General features: G+C 44.2%; 1 protein-coding gene across 1 annotated transcript in view; it reads right to left on the bottom strand.

The window, feature by feature from the left end:
* fbrsl1 (fibrosin-like 1) overlaps positions 1-17,527 on the bottom strand; it is a 503,490-nt gene that overhangs the window by 24,703 nt on the left and 461,260 nt on the right. Inside the window, 2 exon segments of the mRNA XM_046351071.1 lie at positions 5,757-6,016; positions 12,108-12,525. Coding sequence (XP_046207027.1) covers positions 5,757-6,016; positions 12,108-12,525 — 678 coding nt within the window.

Below are 17,527 nucleotides of genomic sequence, written 5' to 3'. Positions count from 1 at the left end.
TAACCCAGAAGAGCCCACTCTAGGACTGAGGTGGAGCTGCCTACCGGATACCCTGGGGTATAAGCACCGCTCATCCCAGAGTACCGAAACCCCCACTCTGCGCACCATCTATCGGACCCTGGCCAGTCAATACGATCCCCTTGGGTATATCCTGCCATATACAACACGGGCCAAAGTCTTAGTCCAGGAACTGTGGCAGACCAAGAGGGACTGGGATGAACCAATCCACCCAGCTGACCTAGTGGAACGATGGATCTGTTGGGAAACTGAGTTAACGGAGCTCTCTGATGTCCAAATGCCAAGATGTTATGTACCATCCTGTGTTGACCAACTGGGATCATGCCTGGAACTGCATGTGTTCTGTGACGCTTCGGAGCGAGCTTATGGGGCGGTTTCCTATCTTAGAGTGGAGGATAAGGCAGGCCACACCCATGTCTCCTTTGTCATGGCCAGGTCCAGGGTCGCACCCAAGAAGCAGTTGTCAATGCCTAGGCTGGAACTCAGTGCTGCCCTTTCCGGAGCCCAGTTGGCCTCTACCTTGCGAGCCGAGCTCACCTTGCCAATCCAAAGGATCATCTACTGGAGTGATTCGACCACTGTATTGACATGGCTCAAGTCGGAGTCCTGCAGGTATAAGGTGTTTGTCGGGACTCGCATTGCGGAAATCCAAGACCTAACAGAAGTCCAGGACTGGAGGTATGTTGATAGTATAAACAATCCTGCTGATGACATTACTAGAGGTAAAACCCTTAAGGAATTGGCTAAACCCCATCGCTGGAGCTTGGGACCACCATTCTTGTCCCAACCAGAGAACGAGTGGCCGACAGCCCCCAGGCGTGCGGCCCCTCCGCGACCGACTGAAGCTCATGAGTTAAGGAAGTCTGCCCAATGCTACAGCATTTCTACGGAACCAACAACAGCTCTCCCTGACCTAACACAATCCCAAACACTGCCGGATCTGATCACAGCCACAAACCAGACCTCAGATGGGGTGGCTTCTATACCTACCTCCCTCGCGGCAGAGACACTACTCCTCCAGCAAGCACAAGCAGTTAGCTTTCCTGAGGAGTTAAAAGCTCTGAAAGCCGGTAGGGAAGTGGCTAAGGGCAGCCGTCTTCTCTCTCTTGCCCCAGAATATGATCCAATCCTTGGAGTGATCAGAGTTGGAGGAGGCTGCGCCAAGCGGAGGTTTTGGACCCAGATGCTATCCACCCAATTATCCTCGACTCCAGACACCCTCTTACCAGGCTCCTCATCAAGAGTTATGATGAGCGGCTTCTCCACCCAGGGCCAGAGAGGGTCTATGGGGAGATGAGGCGGAAGTACTGGATAATTGGAGGACGAGGAGCCATTCGTAAGCACCAATACGCCTGCGTAGAATGTCAGAGATGGCGGGCCGGAGCTACGGTGCCCAAAATGGCAGATTTACCCCCTGCTCGCTTGCGCCTCCTTAAACCACCCTTCTGGTCAACAGGAGTAGATTGCTTCGGCCCCTTGATGATCAAGTTAGGTCGTCGTGTGGAAAAGCGCTGGGGCATTCTATTCAAGTGTATGACAACCAGATGTGTCCACCTGGACCTACTGGAGAGTTTGGATACGGAAGCCTTCCTCATGGCCCTACGGCGGTTTATCTCCCGACGGGGAAACCCTACGAGATCCTGGCTGACAGAGGTACGAACTTCAAGGCAGGAGAAGCCAGGTTAGAGGAAGCCTTCCAAGCCATGGAACCCAGCCTCCAGGATCAGCTGATGGACCAACAAATCTCATTCAAATTTAACCCTCCAGGCGCTCCTCATTTTGGAGGAACATGGGAGCGAGAGATCAAATCTGTAAAGACGGCCTTACGAGTCGTACTAGGGGACCAAACTGTCACTGAAACTGTCTTGAGGACTGTCCTGATAGAGGTGGAAGGGATTCTGAACTCCAAACCCTTGGGATATCTCTCTGCAGACATCGCTGACCCCGATCCGGTTACACCGAATATGCTCTTGATGGGACGTCGAGATGCGTCACTTCCTCAAGCCATGTATGCTGATACCAACCTCGTAGGCAGACGCCGGTGGCGACACAGCCAAATCTTAGCTGACCATTTTTGGGCCCGATTCATTCGGGATTACCTACCAAGTCTACAGCACAGAGGGAAATGGCGGAGAGAAATGGCCAGCCTGGAAACTGGCCAAGTAGTAATGATGGTGGACCCTCAGCTGCCTCGAGCCTCCTGGCCGGTGGGCCGTATAACTAAGACCATGCCTGGGACCGATGGTCGTGTTAGATCAGTGGAAATCCAGGTGAAGAACCGGACATATATCCGGCCAGTTGCCCGACTGATTCCTCTCCCTGAGATAACAGAGGATGGGGAGCAATGAGCCTTTTGAGGAATGTGGAAATTAACAAATTTCCGGGGTGGCTGTAGAAAAGGCCCATGGAGTTGGTGGAATACTCCTTTAATTAATTGCCATTTACTCAGCTGGGCCAGGGGCGCTTTAATTAGGTCAGGTGGAAATGTCCAACAGATCTCAACTCCATAAAAGGAGGAAATTGCCATTGCCTGATCTCGCTGCTTTCTCTTCCCTAAATCCATCTGATCCAGAAGTTCTGTGCGTCCATGAATCCACGTAAGTCCACCGACTCTTACCTTTCATCTGAATGATCTGTGGTGATCGGGAGAGTGGGCCATTCAGTTATTGTTTATAGTTATCACCGCGGAGTGCGGCTTGGAGCGCACGCTTCAAACATATTGTGTAATGTGAATTGTTAATAATGACTGCTATGATTTGATCTTTGATTATGAATTTGATTGTATACATGTTATTTGTTTCCTTTGTGATGCAGCACAGACTACCAGTAAATATACCACTTTATGGTTAAAGGAATTCCTGCCTCAAGTCTCATACATTCCTCTGTCACCTGACACGTGACCACCTGTTCACCGACACTGTCAGTCATCCTACCTGTCCAGCAACCCACACAGATTCCACTAATCTTTCAATTAGAGTCGTATATACCCATTATTCCCTCCTTTACTGCATGTGCAATTGTAATAAATTACTTCACTTACCTGATCATAAAATGATAATTGAATGGTTACAGGTAGTGTTGGAGAGTAATGAACTATGTAGTTCAACTAAACTCAGCAAAAAAAGAAACGTCCCTTTTTCAGGACCCTGTCTTTGAAAGATAATTCATAAAAATCCAAATAACTTCACAGATCTTCATTGCAAAGGGTTTAAACACTGTTTCCCATGCTTGTTCAATGAATCATAAACAATTAATAAACATGCACCTGTGGAACGGTCGTTAAGACACTAACAGCTTACAGACCGTAGGCAATTAAGGTCACAGTTATGAAGGACACTAAAGAGGCCTTTCTACTGACTCTGAAAAACACCTGCTCATCTGTGTTTACGTGCCTTAAGCATGCTGCAAGGAGGCATGAGGACTGCAGATGTGGCCAGGGCAATACATTTCAATGTCTGTACTGTGAGAAGCCTAAGACAGTGCTACATGGAGACAGCTGATCGTCCTCGCAGTGGCAGACCATGTGTAACAACACCTGCACAGGATCGGTACATCCGAACATCACACCTGCGGGAACAGGTACAGGATGGCAACAACAACTGCCGAGTTACACCAGGAACGCACAATCTATTGCTCAGACTGTCCGCAATAGGCTGAGACGCTGGACTGAGTAGTCGTAGTCCTGTTATATGGCAGGTCCTCACCAGACATCACCAGCAACAACATTGCCTATGGGCACAAACCCACCGTCGCTGGACCAGACAGGACTGGCAAAAAGTGCTCTGCACTGATAAGTCGCGGTTTTGTCTCACCAGGAGTGATGGTCGGATTCACGTTTATTGTCAAAGGAATGATTGTTACACCGAGGGCTGTACTCTGGAGCGGGATCGATTTGGAGGTGGAGGGTCCGTCATGGTCTGGCAAGCTTGTTGTCATTGCTGGCAATCTCAATGTTGTGCATTACAGGGAAGACATCCACCTCCCTCATGTGGTACCCTTGCTGCAGGCTCATCCTGACATGACCCTCCAGCATGACAATGCCACCAGCCATACTGCTCGTTCTGTGCATGATTTCCTGCAAGGCAGAAATGTCAGTGTTCTGCCATGGCCAGCGAAAAGCCCGGATCTCAATCCCATTGAGTACTTCTGGGACCTGTCGGATCGGAGGGTGCGGGCTAGGGCCATTCCCCCCAGAAATATCCGGGAACTTGCAGGTGCCTTGGTGGAAGAGTGGGGTAACATTTCACAGCAAGAACTGGCAAATCTGGTGCCGTCCATGAGGAGGAGATGCACTGCAGTACTTAATGCAGCTGGAGGCCACACCAGATACTGACTGTTACTTTTGATTTTGACCCCCCCCTTTGTTCAGGGACACATTATTCAATTTCTTTAAGTCACATGTCTGTGGAACTTGTTCAGTTTATGTCTCAGTTGTTGAATCGTGTTATACAAATATTTACACGGTAAGTTTGCTGAAAATAAACACAGTTGACAGTGAGAGGACGTTTATTTTTTTGCTGAGTTTAGTAATTGAATGACATTTTGCTGTAGCTTGGTGGTAGTTGAACTAAATTCCAATCTTGGTAGTGTTTTTACTAGTTAATTACATTTGACCGTGGTCCTTCTGTAGCTCAGTTGGTAGAGCATGGCGCTTGTAACGCCAGGATAGTGGGTTCGATCCCCGGGACCACCCATACGTAGAATGTATGCACACATGACTGTAAGTCGCTTTGGATAAAAGCGTCTGCTAAATGGCATATATTATTATTATTATTATTACAGTAGTGGTGTAGTTAACTACTGGAACTACACACTACTTTTTTTTGCCAAAATAAAATATAGGTGGGTGAAGTAGGCAAGAAATTCCTTTCTTTTTCGGCATCAGACCTGCCTAATTCTCACTTGAAACATAGTTTTTGTGTTTAATAGGCTAAATTACACATTCTGTTAACATCTGACTCCAGAGTGATCTGTTCTTGCAATTTGTAGTCTATGACATTTCAGATTTAGATATGATAATCCACTAAGTAGTTTGGGTGTGGTGAACAAATATTTCAACATCACTTTAGTTAAGTAAACTATATTTTTCTTAAGGGTAGCTTTAGTGTAGCTCAACATATTCCATTGAGAAGTAATTGGTTGCTTGGTAAACTATATTTTCAAAGTAGCTTCCCCAACACTGGTTTCAGATCAATGTAACCTGGCATGTTAACATCTACTTAATATCACATAATTAACTTTTATTCCCTCTGTACTTGGATGCTTTTATTGTACAGTTGGGTTTACATTTCTGCAACAATTGACTTTAAAATCACATTAGATTGTTACTTTGGCTGAATTGCTACTTAATGTTACAGAATAGCCCTTTGTTCTCAAATATCCCATTAGATCATTACCATGACCTATTATTACCTCTACTACTTGTTATTTTATACTCTTACATTTATTATATTGATTAATGTTCTGCTTTGTTGAGGGAGCTAGCACATAAGCATTTTGCTTCACCTTTTATAATTGCTGTAAACTGTGTATGTGACAAATAAAATGTGATTTGATTTATTATTAATTTATCAAGCAAACAGGTCACAAAATACTATAGAGCAAAGTCTAAGTAAAACATATTAGTACTACAAGGAGAATACACACATAGCTGAACGTGTCCAGTTTCTACACTCTCGCTGCCAAGACAGGCAGACGGACTAGCCTTGCTACCAGAGATGTAAGGAGGGCAATCTTACCAGGGTAGGGGGTGCCAGCAGGGTGCCCAGGGACCACAAGACTGTTAGTGGGTAAGGTCGGAGGTGGCGGCAGTGTAGCGGGGGTTGCGAACATGGCCGGATGGCGATGGGCCGGGCTTCGCAGGGAGGAATAGTGTGAGGTAGAGAGGTTGGCTATGGAGAGAGGCAGGCCCTGGGTGGAGGAGGGGAGGCTGCTCAGGTGGTGTGGTGAGGGGGGCAGGTGGTGGTGTTTGGGGAGGCCTGCGCTGCTGCCGCTGTGACTGTAGAGAAGACAGAAAGAAAGAAAGACCAATGAGTTATATACAGTTGAAGTCAGAAGTTTACATACACCTTAGCCAAATACATTTAAACTCAGTTTTTCACAATTCCTGACATTTAATCCTACTAAAAAAATCTTAGGTCAGTTTATTTTAAGAATGTGAAATGTCAGAATAATAGTAGAGAGAATTATTTTTTTCAGCGTTTATTTCTTTCATCACATTCCCAGTGGGTCAGAAGTTGACATACACTCAATTAGTATTTGGTAGCATTGCCTTTAAAATTGTTTAACTTCACAAAGGTAGGGGGCACTATTTTCACCTCCGGATGAAAAGCGTGCCCAAAGTAAACTGCTTGCTACTCAGGCATAGAAAGCTAGGATATGCATATAATTGGTAGATTTGGATAGAAAACACTGTTAAAATAATGTCTGTGAGTATAACAGAACTGATTTGGCAGGCGAAAACCTGAGAAAAATCCATCCAGGAAGTGGGATTTTTTAAATGTTTGTAGTTTTCTATTGAATGCCATTACATTATCCATTGATTTAGGACTCAAATTGCACTTCCAATGGCTTCCACTAGATTAGAAATTGTTTCAGGCTTATATTCTGAAAAATGAGAGAGTAAGACCACTCTGAATGAGTGGACCCTACAGTGTCCCAGAGGTTTTTCATGCGCACAACTCAGAGCGCGCCTTTCTTGTTTACCTTTTATATTGATGACGTTATTGTCCGGTTGAAATATTATCGATTATTTAGGCCAAAAACAACCTGAGGATTGATTATAAACATCGTTTGACATGTTTCTACAAAACTTTACGGATACTATTTGGATTTTTCGTCTGTCTGTTTGACTGCGTTTGAGCCTGTGGATTACTGAACAAAACTGAGGGTTTTGGATATAAAGAGGGACTTTATCGAACAAAACAAACATTTATTGAGTAAATGGGAGTCTTGTGAGTGCAACCATATGAAGATCATGAAAGGTAAGTGATTAATTGTATCGCTATTTCTGACTTGTGTAACTCCTCTACTTGGCTGGTAACTGTTTGTAATGATTTGTCTGCTGGGCGCTGCTCCAGTTTCAACTGTTCTGCCTTATTATTATTCGACCATGCTGGTCATTTATGAACATTTGAACATCTTGGCCATGTTCTGTTAGAATCTCCACCCGGCACAGCCAGAAGAGGACTGGCCACCCCACATAGCCTGGTTCCTCTCTAGGTTTCTTCCTAGGTTTTGGCCTTTCTAGGGAGTTTTTCCTAGCCACCGTGCTTCTACACCTGCATTGCTTGCTGTTTGGGGTTTTAGGCTGGGTTTCTGTACAGCACTTTGAGATATCAGCTGATGTACGAAGGGCTATATAAATACATTTGATTTGATTTGCTGGGCGCTGTTCTCAGACAATCGCATTGTATGCTTTCGCCGCAAAGCCTTTTTGCAATCTGACACCGTGGTTGGATTAACAAGAAGTTAATCTTTAAACCAATGTATAACACTTGTATGTTTTATGAATTTTTATAATATTTCTGGTTTTGAATTTGACGCTCTGAAATTTCACTGGATGTTGGCCACGTGGGACGCTAGGTCAGGGCTTTGTCATGGCCACTCCAATACATTGACTTTGTTGTCCTTAAGCCATTTTGCCACAACTTTGGAAGTATGTTTGGGGTCATTGTCCATTTGGAAGACCCATTCGCAACCAAGATTTAACTGATGTCATGAGATGATGCTTCAATATATCCATGTCATTTTCCTCCCCCATGATGTCATCTATTTTGTGAAGTGCACCAGGCCCTCCTGCAGCAAAGCAACCCCACAACATGATGCTGCCACCCCAGTGCTTCACGGGTTGGGATGGTGTTCTTCGGTTTGCAAGCCTCCCCTTTTTTCCTCTAAACATAACGATGGTCATTATGGCCAAACAGTTTATTTTTGTTTCATCAGTCCAGAGGACATTTCTCCAAAAAGTATGATCTTTGTCCCCACGTGCAATTGCAAACCATAGTCTGGCCTTTTTATGGTGGTTTTGGAGCAGTGGCTTCTTCCCTGCTGAGTGGCCTTTCAGGTTATATCGATATAGGACTTGTTTTACTGTGGATATAGATACTTTTGTACCCGTTTCCTCCAGCATCTTCACAAGGCCCTTTGCTGTTGTTCTGGGATTGATTTGCACTTTTCTCACCAAAGTACATTCATCTCTCGGAGACAGAACGCGTCTCTTTCCTGAGCGGTATGACGGCTGCGTGGTCCCATGGTGTTTATACTTGCGTATGAACGTGGTACCTTCAGGCGTTTGGAAATTGCTTCCAAGGATGAACCAGACCTGTGGAGGTCTACAATATTTTTCTGAGGTCTTGGCTGAGTTCTTTTGATTTTCCCATGATGTCAAGCAGAGGCACTGAGTTTGAAGGTAGGCCTTGAAATACATCCACATGTACACTTCCAATTGACTCAAATGATGTCAATCAGCATATCAGAAGCTTCTAAAGCCATGACATCATTTTATGGAATTTTCCAAGCTTTTTAAAGGCACAGTCAACTAAGTGTATGTAAACTTCTGACCCACTGGAATTGTGATACAGTGAATTATAAGTAAAAATAATCTGTATGTCAACAATTGTTGAAAAATTACTTGTGTCATGCACAAAGTAGTTGTCCTAACCGACTTGCCAAAACTATAGTTTGTTAAACTTCTTAGGGCTCCTTTTTTCTCCACTTCCTGTCTGAATGACGTGCCCAAAGTAAACTGCCTGTAGCTCAGGCCCTGAAGCAAGGATATGTATATAATTAGTACCATTGGAAAGAAAGTTTCTAGAAATGTTAAAATAATGTAGGAGAATATAACACAACAGATATGGTAGGAGAAAATCCAAAGAAAAACCAACCAAAATTTTTTTTGAGGGACCATCCTCAAATTATTGAAAATGAGCTCCCTGGATGCAATTCCTATGGATGCAATTCGTGTTTGGGTGGACTATGAAGACATTATGCACCTGCTAAAATCGGTTTCCTATTGAACATACTTCTTTCCGTAAGAAATATTATAGTTTGACTACATTTTAGGGTATCTGAAGAGTAAATAGAAACGTATTTTGACTTGTTGAAACAAAGTTTAGGGGAAGATTTTTGGATTTCTTTCTCTGCATGTTAAAAGAGTGGATTACTCAAATCGATGGTGCCAACTAAATGGACGTTTTGGGATATAAAGAAGGATTTTATCTAACACAATGACACTACATTGGGGGCGGCAGCGTAGCCTAGTGGTTAGAGCGTTGGACTAGTAACCGGAAGGTTGCAAGTTCAAACCCCCGAGCTGACAAGGTACAAACAAATCTGTCGTTCTGCCCCTGAACAGGCAGTTAACCCACTGTTCCCAGGCCGCCATTGAAAATAAGAATATGTTCTTAACTGACTTGCCTGGTTAAATAAAGGTTAAATTAAAAAAATTAAAAAACATGTTATAGCTTGGACCCTTTGGATGACAAATCGGAGGGAGATTTTCAAAAAGTAAGTGAATATTTAATCGTTATTTGTGAATGTATGCAACCTGTGCTGGTGGAAAAATATTTTGATGTGGGGGGGCTGTCCTCAAACAATCGCATGGCATCTTTTCGCTTTAATAGCTACTGTAAATCGGACAGTGCAGTTAGATTAACAAGAATTTAAGCTTTCAACCGATATAAGACACTTATATGTACATAAATGTTTAAAATCCATATTATTTATGATTATTTATTGGAATTTCGCTCCCTCCAGTTTCACCGGAAGTTGGGACCCCTAGTCCTAAGAATTAACAATACATTTGTGGAGTAGTTGAAAAACAAGTTTTAATGACTCCAACCTAAGTGTATGTAAACTTCTGACTTCAACTGTAGATTCTGGTACAGTGAATTTGAATGGGTTTATTACATGACTGGAAGCTGTGTCTATGAATTCTGAGAATGTATGTGTATATGTGATGTGCTGATCTGAAATTCCATTTTGAGTACACAAGATAACGACTAATGTTTTAGCTTTGATTAATTCAGCCTGTTTTGAGGATGAAATTGGGTCATTAGACGATGTCACCTAGGTCATATTTTTGAACATTAGATAGCAGATTGTAGCCAAACTACTTTCGAACTATCCTGTTATCCTTTGCTAGATACGTGACAGATCAGCGCAGGTGGAATCAACACGCTATCTGATGTAAGTCAATGAGGTATTGTATCATATCATATCAGCAAGGTATAAAGTATAAGAAGACTGCTAGGCAGAACTAAACAGAACCAGATCATGTAAGAGAGCTAGGCAGAACTAAACAGAACCAGATCATGTAAGAGAGCTAGGCAGAACTAAACAGAACCAGATCATGTAAGAGAGCTAGGCAGAACTAAACAAAACCAGATCATGTAAGAGAGCTAGGCAGAACTAAACAGATCCAGATCATGTAAGAGAGCTAGGCAGAACTAAACACAACCAGATCATGTAAGAGAGCTAGGCATAACTAAACAAAACCAGATCATGTAAGAGAGCTAGGCATAACTAAACAGACCCAGCTCATGTAAGAGAGCTAGGCATAACTAAACAGACCCATATCATGTAAGAGAGCTAGGCATAACTAAACAGACCCAGATCATGTAAGAGAGCTAGGCATAACTAAACAGACCCAGATCATGAAAGGGAGCTAGGCATAACTAAACAGACCCAGCTCATGTAAGAGAGCTAGGCATAACTAAACAGACCCAGCTCATGTAAGAGAGCTAGGCATAACTAAACAGACCCAGCTCATGTAAGAGAGCTAGGCATAACTAAACAAAACCAGATCATGTAAGAGAGCTAGGCAGAACTAAACAAAACCAGATCATGTAAGAGAGCTAGGCAGAACTAAACAGATCCAGATCATGTAAGAGAGCTAGGCAGAACTAAACACAACCAGATCATGTAAGAGAGCTAGGCATAACTAAACAGACCCAGATCATGTAAGAGAGCTAGGCATAACTAAACAGACCCAGATCATGTAAGAGAGCTAGGCATAACTAAACAGACCCAGATCATGTAAGAGAGCTAGGCATAACTAAACAGACCCAGCTCATGTAAGAGAGCTAGGCATAACTAAACAGACCCATATCATGTAAGAGAGCTAGGCATAACTAAACAGACCCAGATCATGTAAGAGAGCTAGGCATAACTAAACAGACCCATATCATGTAAGAGAGCTAGGCATAACTAAACAGACCCAGCTCATGTAAGAGAGCTAGGCATAACTAAACAGACCCATATCATGTAAGAGAGCTAGGCATAACTAAACAGACCCAGATCATGTAAGAGAGCTAGGCATAACTAAACAGACCCAGATCATGTAAGAGAGCTAGGCATAACTAAACAGACCCAGATCATGAAAGGGAGCTAGGCATAACTAAACAGACCCAGATCATGTAAGAGAGCTAGGCATAACTAAACAGACCCAGATCATGTAAGAGAGCTAGGCATAACTAAACAGACCTATATCATGTAAGAGAGCTAGGCATAACTAAACAGACCCAGCTCATGTAAGAGAGCTAGGCATAACTAAACAGACCCAGATCATGTAAGAGAGCTAGGCATAACTAAACAGACCCAGATCATGTAAGAGAGCTAGGCATAACTAAACAGACCCAGCTCATGTAAGAGAGCTAGGCATAACTAAACAGACCCAGATCATGAAAGGGAGCTAGGCATAACTAAACAGACCCAGATCATGTAAGAGAGCTAGGCATAACTAAACAGACCCAGATCATGTAAGAGAGCTAGGCATAACTAAACAGACCCAGATCATGAAAGGGAGCTAGGCATAACTAAACAAAACCAGATCATGTAAGAGAGCTAGGCAGAACTAAACAGATCCAGATCATGTAAGAGAGCTAGGCAGAACTAAACACAACCAGATCATGTAAGAGAGCTAGGCATAACTAAACAGACCCATATCATGAAAGGGAGCTAGGCATAACTAAACAGACCCAGATCATGTAAGAGAGCTAGGCATAACTAAACAGACCCAGATCATGTAAGAGAGCTAGGCAGAACTAAACAGACCCAGAGCATACGGATAAGATGTGGTCCTACTGTACCTGATGTCGTGCAGGCTGTTGTACTGCAGTGGGTGATGCTGGTGATGTTGGTGGCTGATGAGAGGCCTGGCGTGGTGTTGGTGCTGGGGGAGAGGGAGCGAGACAGGGACCCGGTGCTCCTGGAGAGGGTGGGGCTGGGCCCTCAGCAGGGGAGGGGTGGGGATGGGCAGTGCCCGGTCTGACTCTCTCTTGATGAGGAGGGGGGGCGGGGAGGAGAGCCGCACCCTTGGGTGGGGCTGAGTGGGGGCTGCCGCAGTGGCAGAGGGGGCAGGGGAGCCCGTAGGCGGGGAGGCCGGGGTGGGGCTGGACAAACGCGGAGTGAAGGACACCTCGTTACTCTGCTCCTGGCTACGCTGGAGCCCTGATACTTTGGCCGAGCTGACAGCCTTGGACTCTGGATTCTCATTCGTCGTCACACCTGCAGAGGCAAAGAGATAAGGAACGTTAAGGGAGGATGTAGATATACCATTGCCTAGTGTACTGAAAAAGCTGGGAGAAGTGTCTGTCTAACTGTTATTGAGAACCATGTGTGCAGAAGAAAAAGAAATACACTACATGACCAAAAGTATATGGACACCTGCTCATCCCGTTCTGGGAGTTTGTGTGGCCTTCCACTTTGCTGCTGAGCCGTTGTTGCTCCTAGACATTTCCACTTCACAATAACAGCACTTACAGTTGACCGGAGCAGCTCTAGTAGGGCAGAAATTTGACGAACTGAAAGGTCACTGAGCTCTTCAGTAAGGCCATTCTACTGCCAATGTTTGTCAATGGAGATTGCATGGCTGTGTGCTTGATTTTATACACCTGTCAGCAACGGGTGTGGCTGAAATAGACGAATCCACTAATTTGAAGGGGTGTCCACATACTTTTGTATATATAGTGTATCTGCCTGTCTCCCCTGTCCCCTCCCCTCTCTCCCTCACCGTACTGCTTCTACACGTCTCCTACCCAAGGATCCCTTTTTCTTTCCCTCCCTAGGTTTTATGAAGTGTTTAATCAGGTCATTTTCATGCTTGACTATAATCAGATGATCCAATTTCTGCGAGCGATCCAGTCAGTATGAATAAATCACACCTAATTAAAGTTAAATGCCACTACTATTCAGGGCTTTGCTGAGCACACAATCTGGCATGAAATAATTATGTTTCAATTGTGCTGTGAAAAGAGATCACGGCCCCTTATCATGGCCTTGCTGCGTCTTCACCCCACAGATCTTTCAAGGGATTTCTAAAGCTGTAGGCTACAGCCAAACACTTTGAACCCAGCCAGCTACTTCATCTGGGTCCCTGGGAAGACAAGGAGCTTTTGTAACAAGGAGAATTCCAATGAATTTCCATATTCAGTACCAAGAGCATAACATTTTAATGGGCTACAATGTTTCTACTAAATAAATAATGCCACAGAGAACATAAATCTCAAGGAGGCTTTAATTGGAATCTATAGACAAAAAGCCCTGCTCGAGAAAATGGTGGCTGACAGGACAAGTGCTAGTGGTGATAAAGGCATATTTCACTGTGTTGTCCTGACCACAGTCAGCTCTCTTCATAACGAAATGCAGGGTGAAAGGAATATGCCTAACCAAGACAGTGGTAGCAGCATTAAACCTAAAATATAGGTTTCAAATGAGCAAATCAGCTGGGAAGTGGAATCACTCTGAATACAGAAATATAACCTGCAAGTAAAGAGAACAAATATTAAAGAGGAAGGAGAAAATGGAGAGACAGATTGAGATAGAGGGAGAGAAAGAAAGACAGACTGGGACAGAATGGCCCTTTAACCTGTTCAACCTACGGGGGCGCTATGTCATTATTGGATAAAAAAACGTGCCCGTTTTAAGTGCAATATTTTGTCACGAACTATGCATATAATTGCCAGCGTTGGAAAGAAAACACTCTGACGTTTTCAAAACTGCAAAGATATTATCTGTGAGTACCCCAGAACTGATCTTACAGGCGAAACCAAGAAGAAACTTCAAACAGGAAATGAACAGGATTTTTGACGCTGTGTTTTACCGAGGTCTCCTTATATGGCTGTGAATATGCTGTGAACGAGCTTATGCGCTCTGCCGTTCATCCAAGATGTCTGCAGCATTGTGGCGTATTTGTAGGCATATCATTGGAAGATTGGCCATAAGAGACTACATTTGCCAGGGGGCCGTCCGGTGTCCTTTGTCTAAATCGGTGCGTAATTCCCAGTGGCAAACATTGTACCTTGCGTTACAGAAGGAGACTCATACTTCCAGGAACGATACATCATTGAAGAGATATGTGAAAAACACCTTGAGGATTGGTTCTAAACAACGTTTGCCATGTTTCAGTCGATATTATGGAGTTAATTTGGAAAAAAGTTTGGCGTTTGGATAACTGAATTTTCGTTTTTTTTTGGTAGCCAAATGTGACGCACCAAACGGACCGATTTCTCCTGCACAAAAAATCTTTCAGGAAAAACTGAACATTTGCTATCTAACTGAGAGTCTCCTCATTGAAAACATTCGAAGTTCTTCAAAGATAAATTATTTATTGAATGTTTTTGCGAAAATGTGGCCTGCTAATGCTAACGCTAAATGCTAATGCTAAATGCTAACGCAAAATGCTATTTTGTTATGGTAGAGAAGCATATTTTTGAAAATCTGAGATGACAGTGTTGTTAACAAAAGCCTAAGCTTGAGAGCTAGCATATTGATTTCATTTCATTTGCGAGTTTCATGAATAGTTAACGTTGCGTTATGGTAATGGGCTTGAGGCTGTAGTCACGATCCCGGATCCGGGATGGCTCGACGCAAGAAGTTAAGCATCTCTAACTTCTGCCTCTAATGCAGCAGAGATTCAAGAAGGCTTACTAGAGCCTCAATTGAACAGCTCCATGGGAGTCTCAGAGCGCCGCAGAGAGCAGCCAGTGACAAATGAGAGCTAGCCTACTGCCTTCAGCAGCCAGTGAGAGCTCAGCTCCTCAGAGCAGGCAGACTCCTATTGGAATATCCAGGGCTTAATAGAACCCGCTTAATCTTCCAAGGATTCTAACGCCCATAAAAGGGTAATAAAACGCTGTATGGAGATTTTAAACACGTTCCCCCTTCGCCTTTACAGGAGCAGCGGGGGAGGCAAAGGTGTCACGACTTTCCAAATGAATTCAGGTCTGGGTATAATAATACGGCTTTATTATAAACAGGGTCTTAAATAAGGATTCCTTGTCTGGGTATACCGAGAGAGAGCGAGAGAACGAGCGAGAGAGAGAGAGAGAAAATGAGAGCGAGGCAAATCATTATCTGTCGAAATGTCGCCCTTCGCTGATGTTGCCGTGGAAACCCCTCTCTTTCCTAGACACATTGTGGAGGAAGGAAGCCAATAGGACGGCTGAGGCTGTAATACTGAGGACACAATGAGCGGTGGTGGGTTATCTTAATGATGATTATAATGGGGTGTAATGGAGGCAGGGGGGACCTGATGTGTCAGCCTGAAACTCTCCATCTCCTCATTAAAACAGTTTGCCAGACTAGACCAGGCCGAGGGAGGGGCCGTACACTTCACACGCGCACACACACACACACACAGCCAGGTTCTGCCTTCTCATTCTAATGAAGGGCAGGATCTGATTGTGAATGTGTTACGGTCACATTACAATCCCTATTACTGTCTGGTATGCCTAGGGGCTGATGGTAACATGGTATGCTATCATATATGGCCCTCAGCTACTATCTGGTTCATACTGTGTTGAGCATATGCCTAGAGCAAACACACAGAGACACGAGAAGTGATCCATCAATGGAACAACATGTTTGTTATTGTTGAGAATGTACCAATCCCATAACAAGTTTAGATTGTATTCTTGTCTGATGGTAAAGCGAGGGCCTGGTAGTATCCAAGTGACAGGAATTCTTCTCTGACATGTTTCATCACAGGGATTAATGCTGTTACAAGAACATTTCAATTGGTAATACTTACCTACCGCTCAAAGCACCATTACACTGTTAATACTGTCACCGCCCAAAGCAACTAACAGCTCTCCTCGCAACTGCATCTGATGACTGTCAACTGTAGTTCCACAGTCAATCACAAACTTCAGGTTTACACTTCTCCTTCATCTCTCAGGACAAAATGTTATCTTCCTGAAAAATCTCACAATTTCATTCAGCAGGCAAGCCAAACTGCACCAATAAACATCTGAGATAGTCATTCAAATTAAGCCGTAACATGGGTACAAAAACATGAAAACACATGGAACAGATGGAGAAAAAGCAGTGCTTGAGGACAGCCCCACTGTGTATGTCCTAGGCCTGGTTAGGAGGAGACAGTGATACTCCCGTATTCAGTGCACGGGAGGTCAGGGACAATTCATCGGTTTGTGCACAATTTGACATTGACACTCCCTTGGGGAGTGTTGGCATCACTGTTCACCAGATGACATTTCAGGCCACTATTGATCTTTCTATAGTTGTTCCTGTGGCCTGCGTACTCTGGGGATTTGGTGTGGCACTGAGAGAAGGGAGGAGGGGATGGAGGGACGAATGGAATGAGGGATGGAGGGAGGGGGTGGATGAATGGATGGAGAGACAAATGGATGGACGAAGAGAGGGAAAGCGGGATAGATGGAGGGAGGGAGAAAGGGACACCAGATGGACGACAGGCTTCAGGACACCCCCTCTGTGACTGATGTGTCCATCGGGGACGAGGGTGACCTCTGTGACCCCTGGGGTCGTTCCACAGCTGTCCTGTCTCTGACACCCTTCACATCTGACCCTCTCTGTCCCCCTGGAACATCTGGCCACCACTCCTCTCCCCTCCATCCCTCCCTCTACACTGAGAGTGTTCATTCCAAATTGCACCCTATTCCCTTTACATATCCCTATGGGCCCTGGTCAGAAGTAGTGAACTATATAGTGAAAAGGGTGCCATTTGGAACGCACCCAGAGAGACAGAGCGGGCAGATGGTCTGTGCTGCCAGCAACCAGAGCCATCAATAAAGGATTAGGTGGTCCATCATGACACCATGTCTCTCACAGAGAGAGACCATTATGTCAGTCTGAGGAGATTGACTGATAGTTGATGAGTCTTGGATGTTTTTACATGTAAATGCAGGTTGTGCGTTACTTTGATTTATTTTTCCCTACCAGCCCGCTCCTGATTACAGCAGACTAACGGACTAAATGTTTCGCCCACATGTACGGTACATGAAGTTAAATAATTATACATACAGTACACATTTCCTCAAGTGCTGAATTTTCACACACAGTGGCCAATCCATCATTCATTCTGATGTTAACTCCAACCTTCCAATGTCCACAGACTAACCAATCTTTCCCAGTATAATACAATTTTGCTATTTCCTTTTGCAATACATTCCTCCATTTTACTGTGATGTCTTACAAGGGTTCATGAACCTCCCTATTTGTACCATTTCTACTGATATTGCCCTAAAAAGGA

This window comes from Oncorhynchus gorbuscha, linkage group LG05 (assembly GCF_021184085.1).
Source record: "Oncorhynchus gorbuscha isolate QuinsamMale2020 ecotype Even-year linkage group LG05, OgorEven_v1.0, whole genome shotgun sequence".
In the NCBI taxonomy this organism is placed as follows: Eukaryota; Metazoa; Chordata; class Actinopteri; order Salmoniformes; family Salmonidae; genus Oncorhynchus; species Oncorhynchus gorbuscha.
Note: the sequence above shows the minus strand (reverse complement) of the source record. Positions and strands in the feature narration are given on the sequence as shown.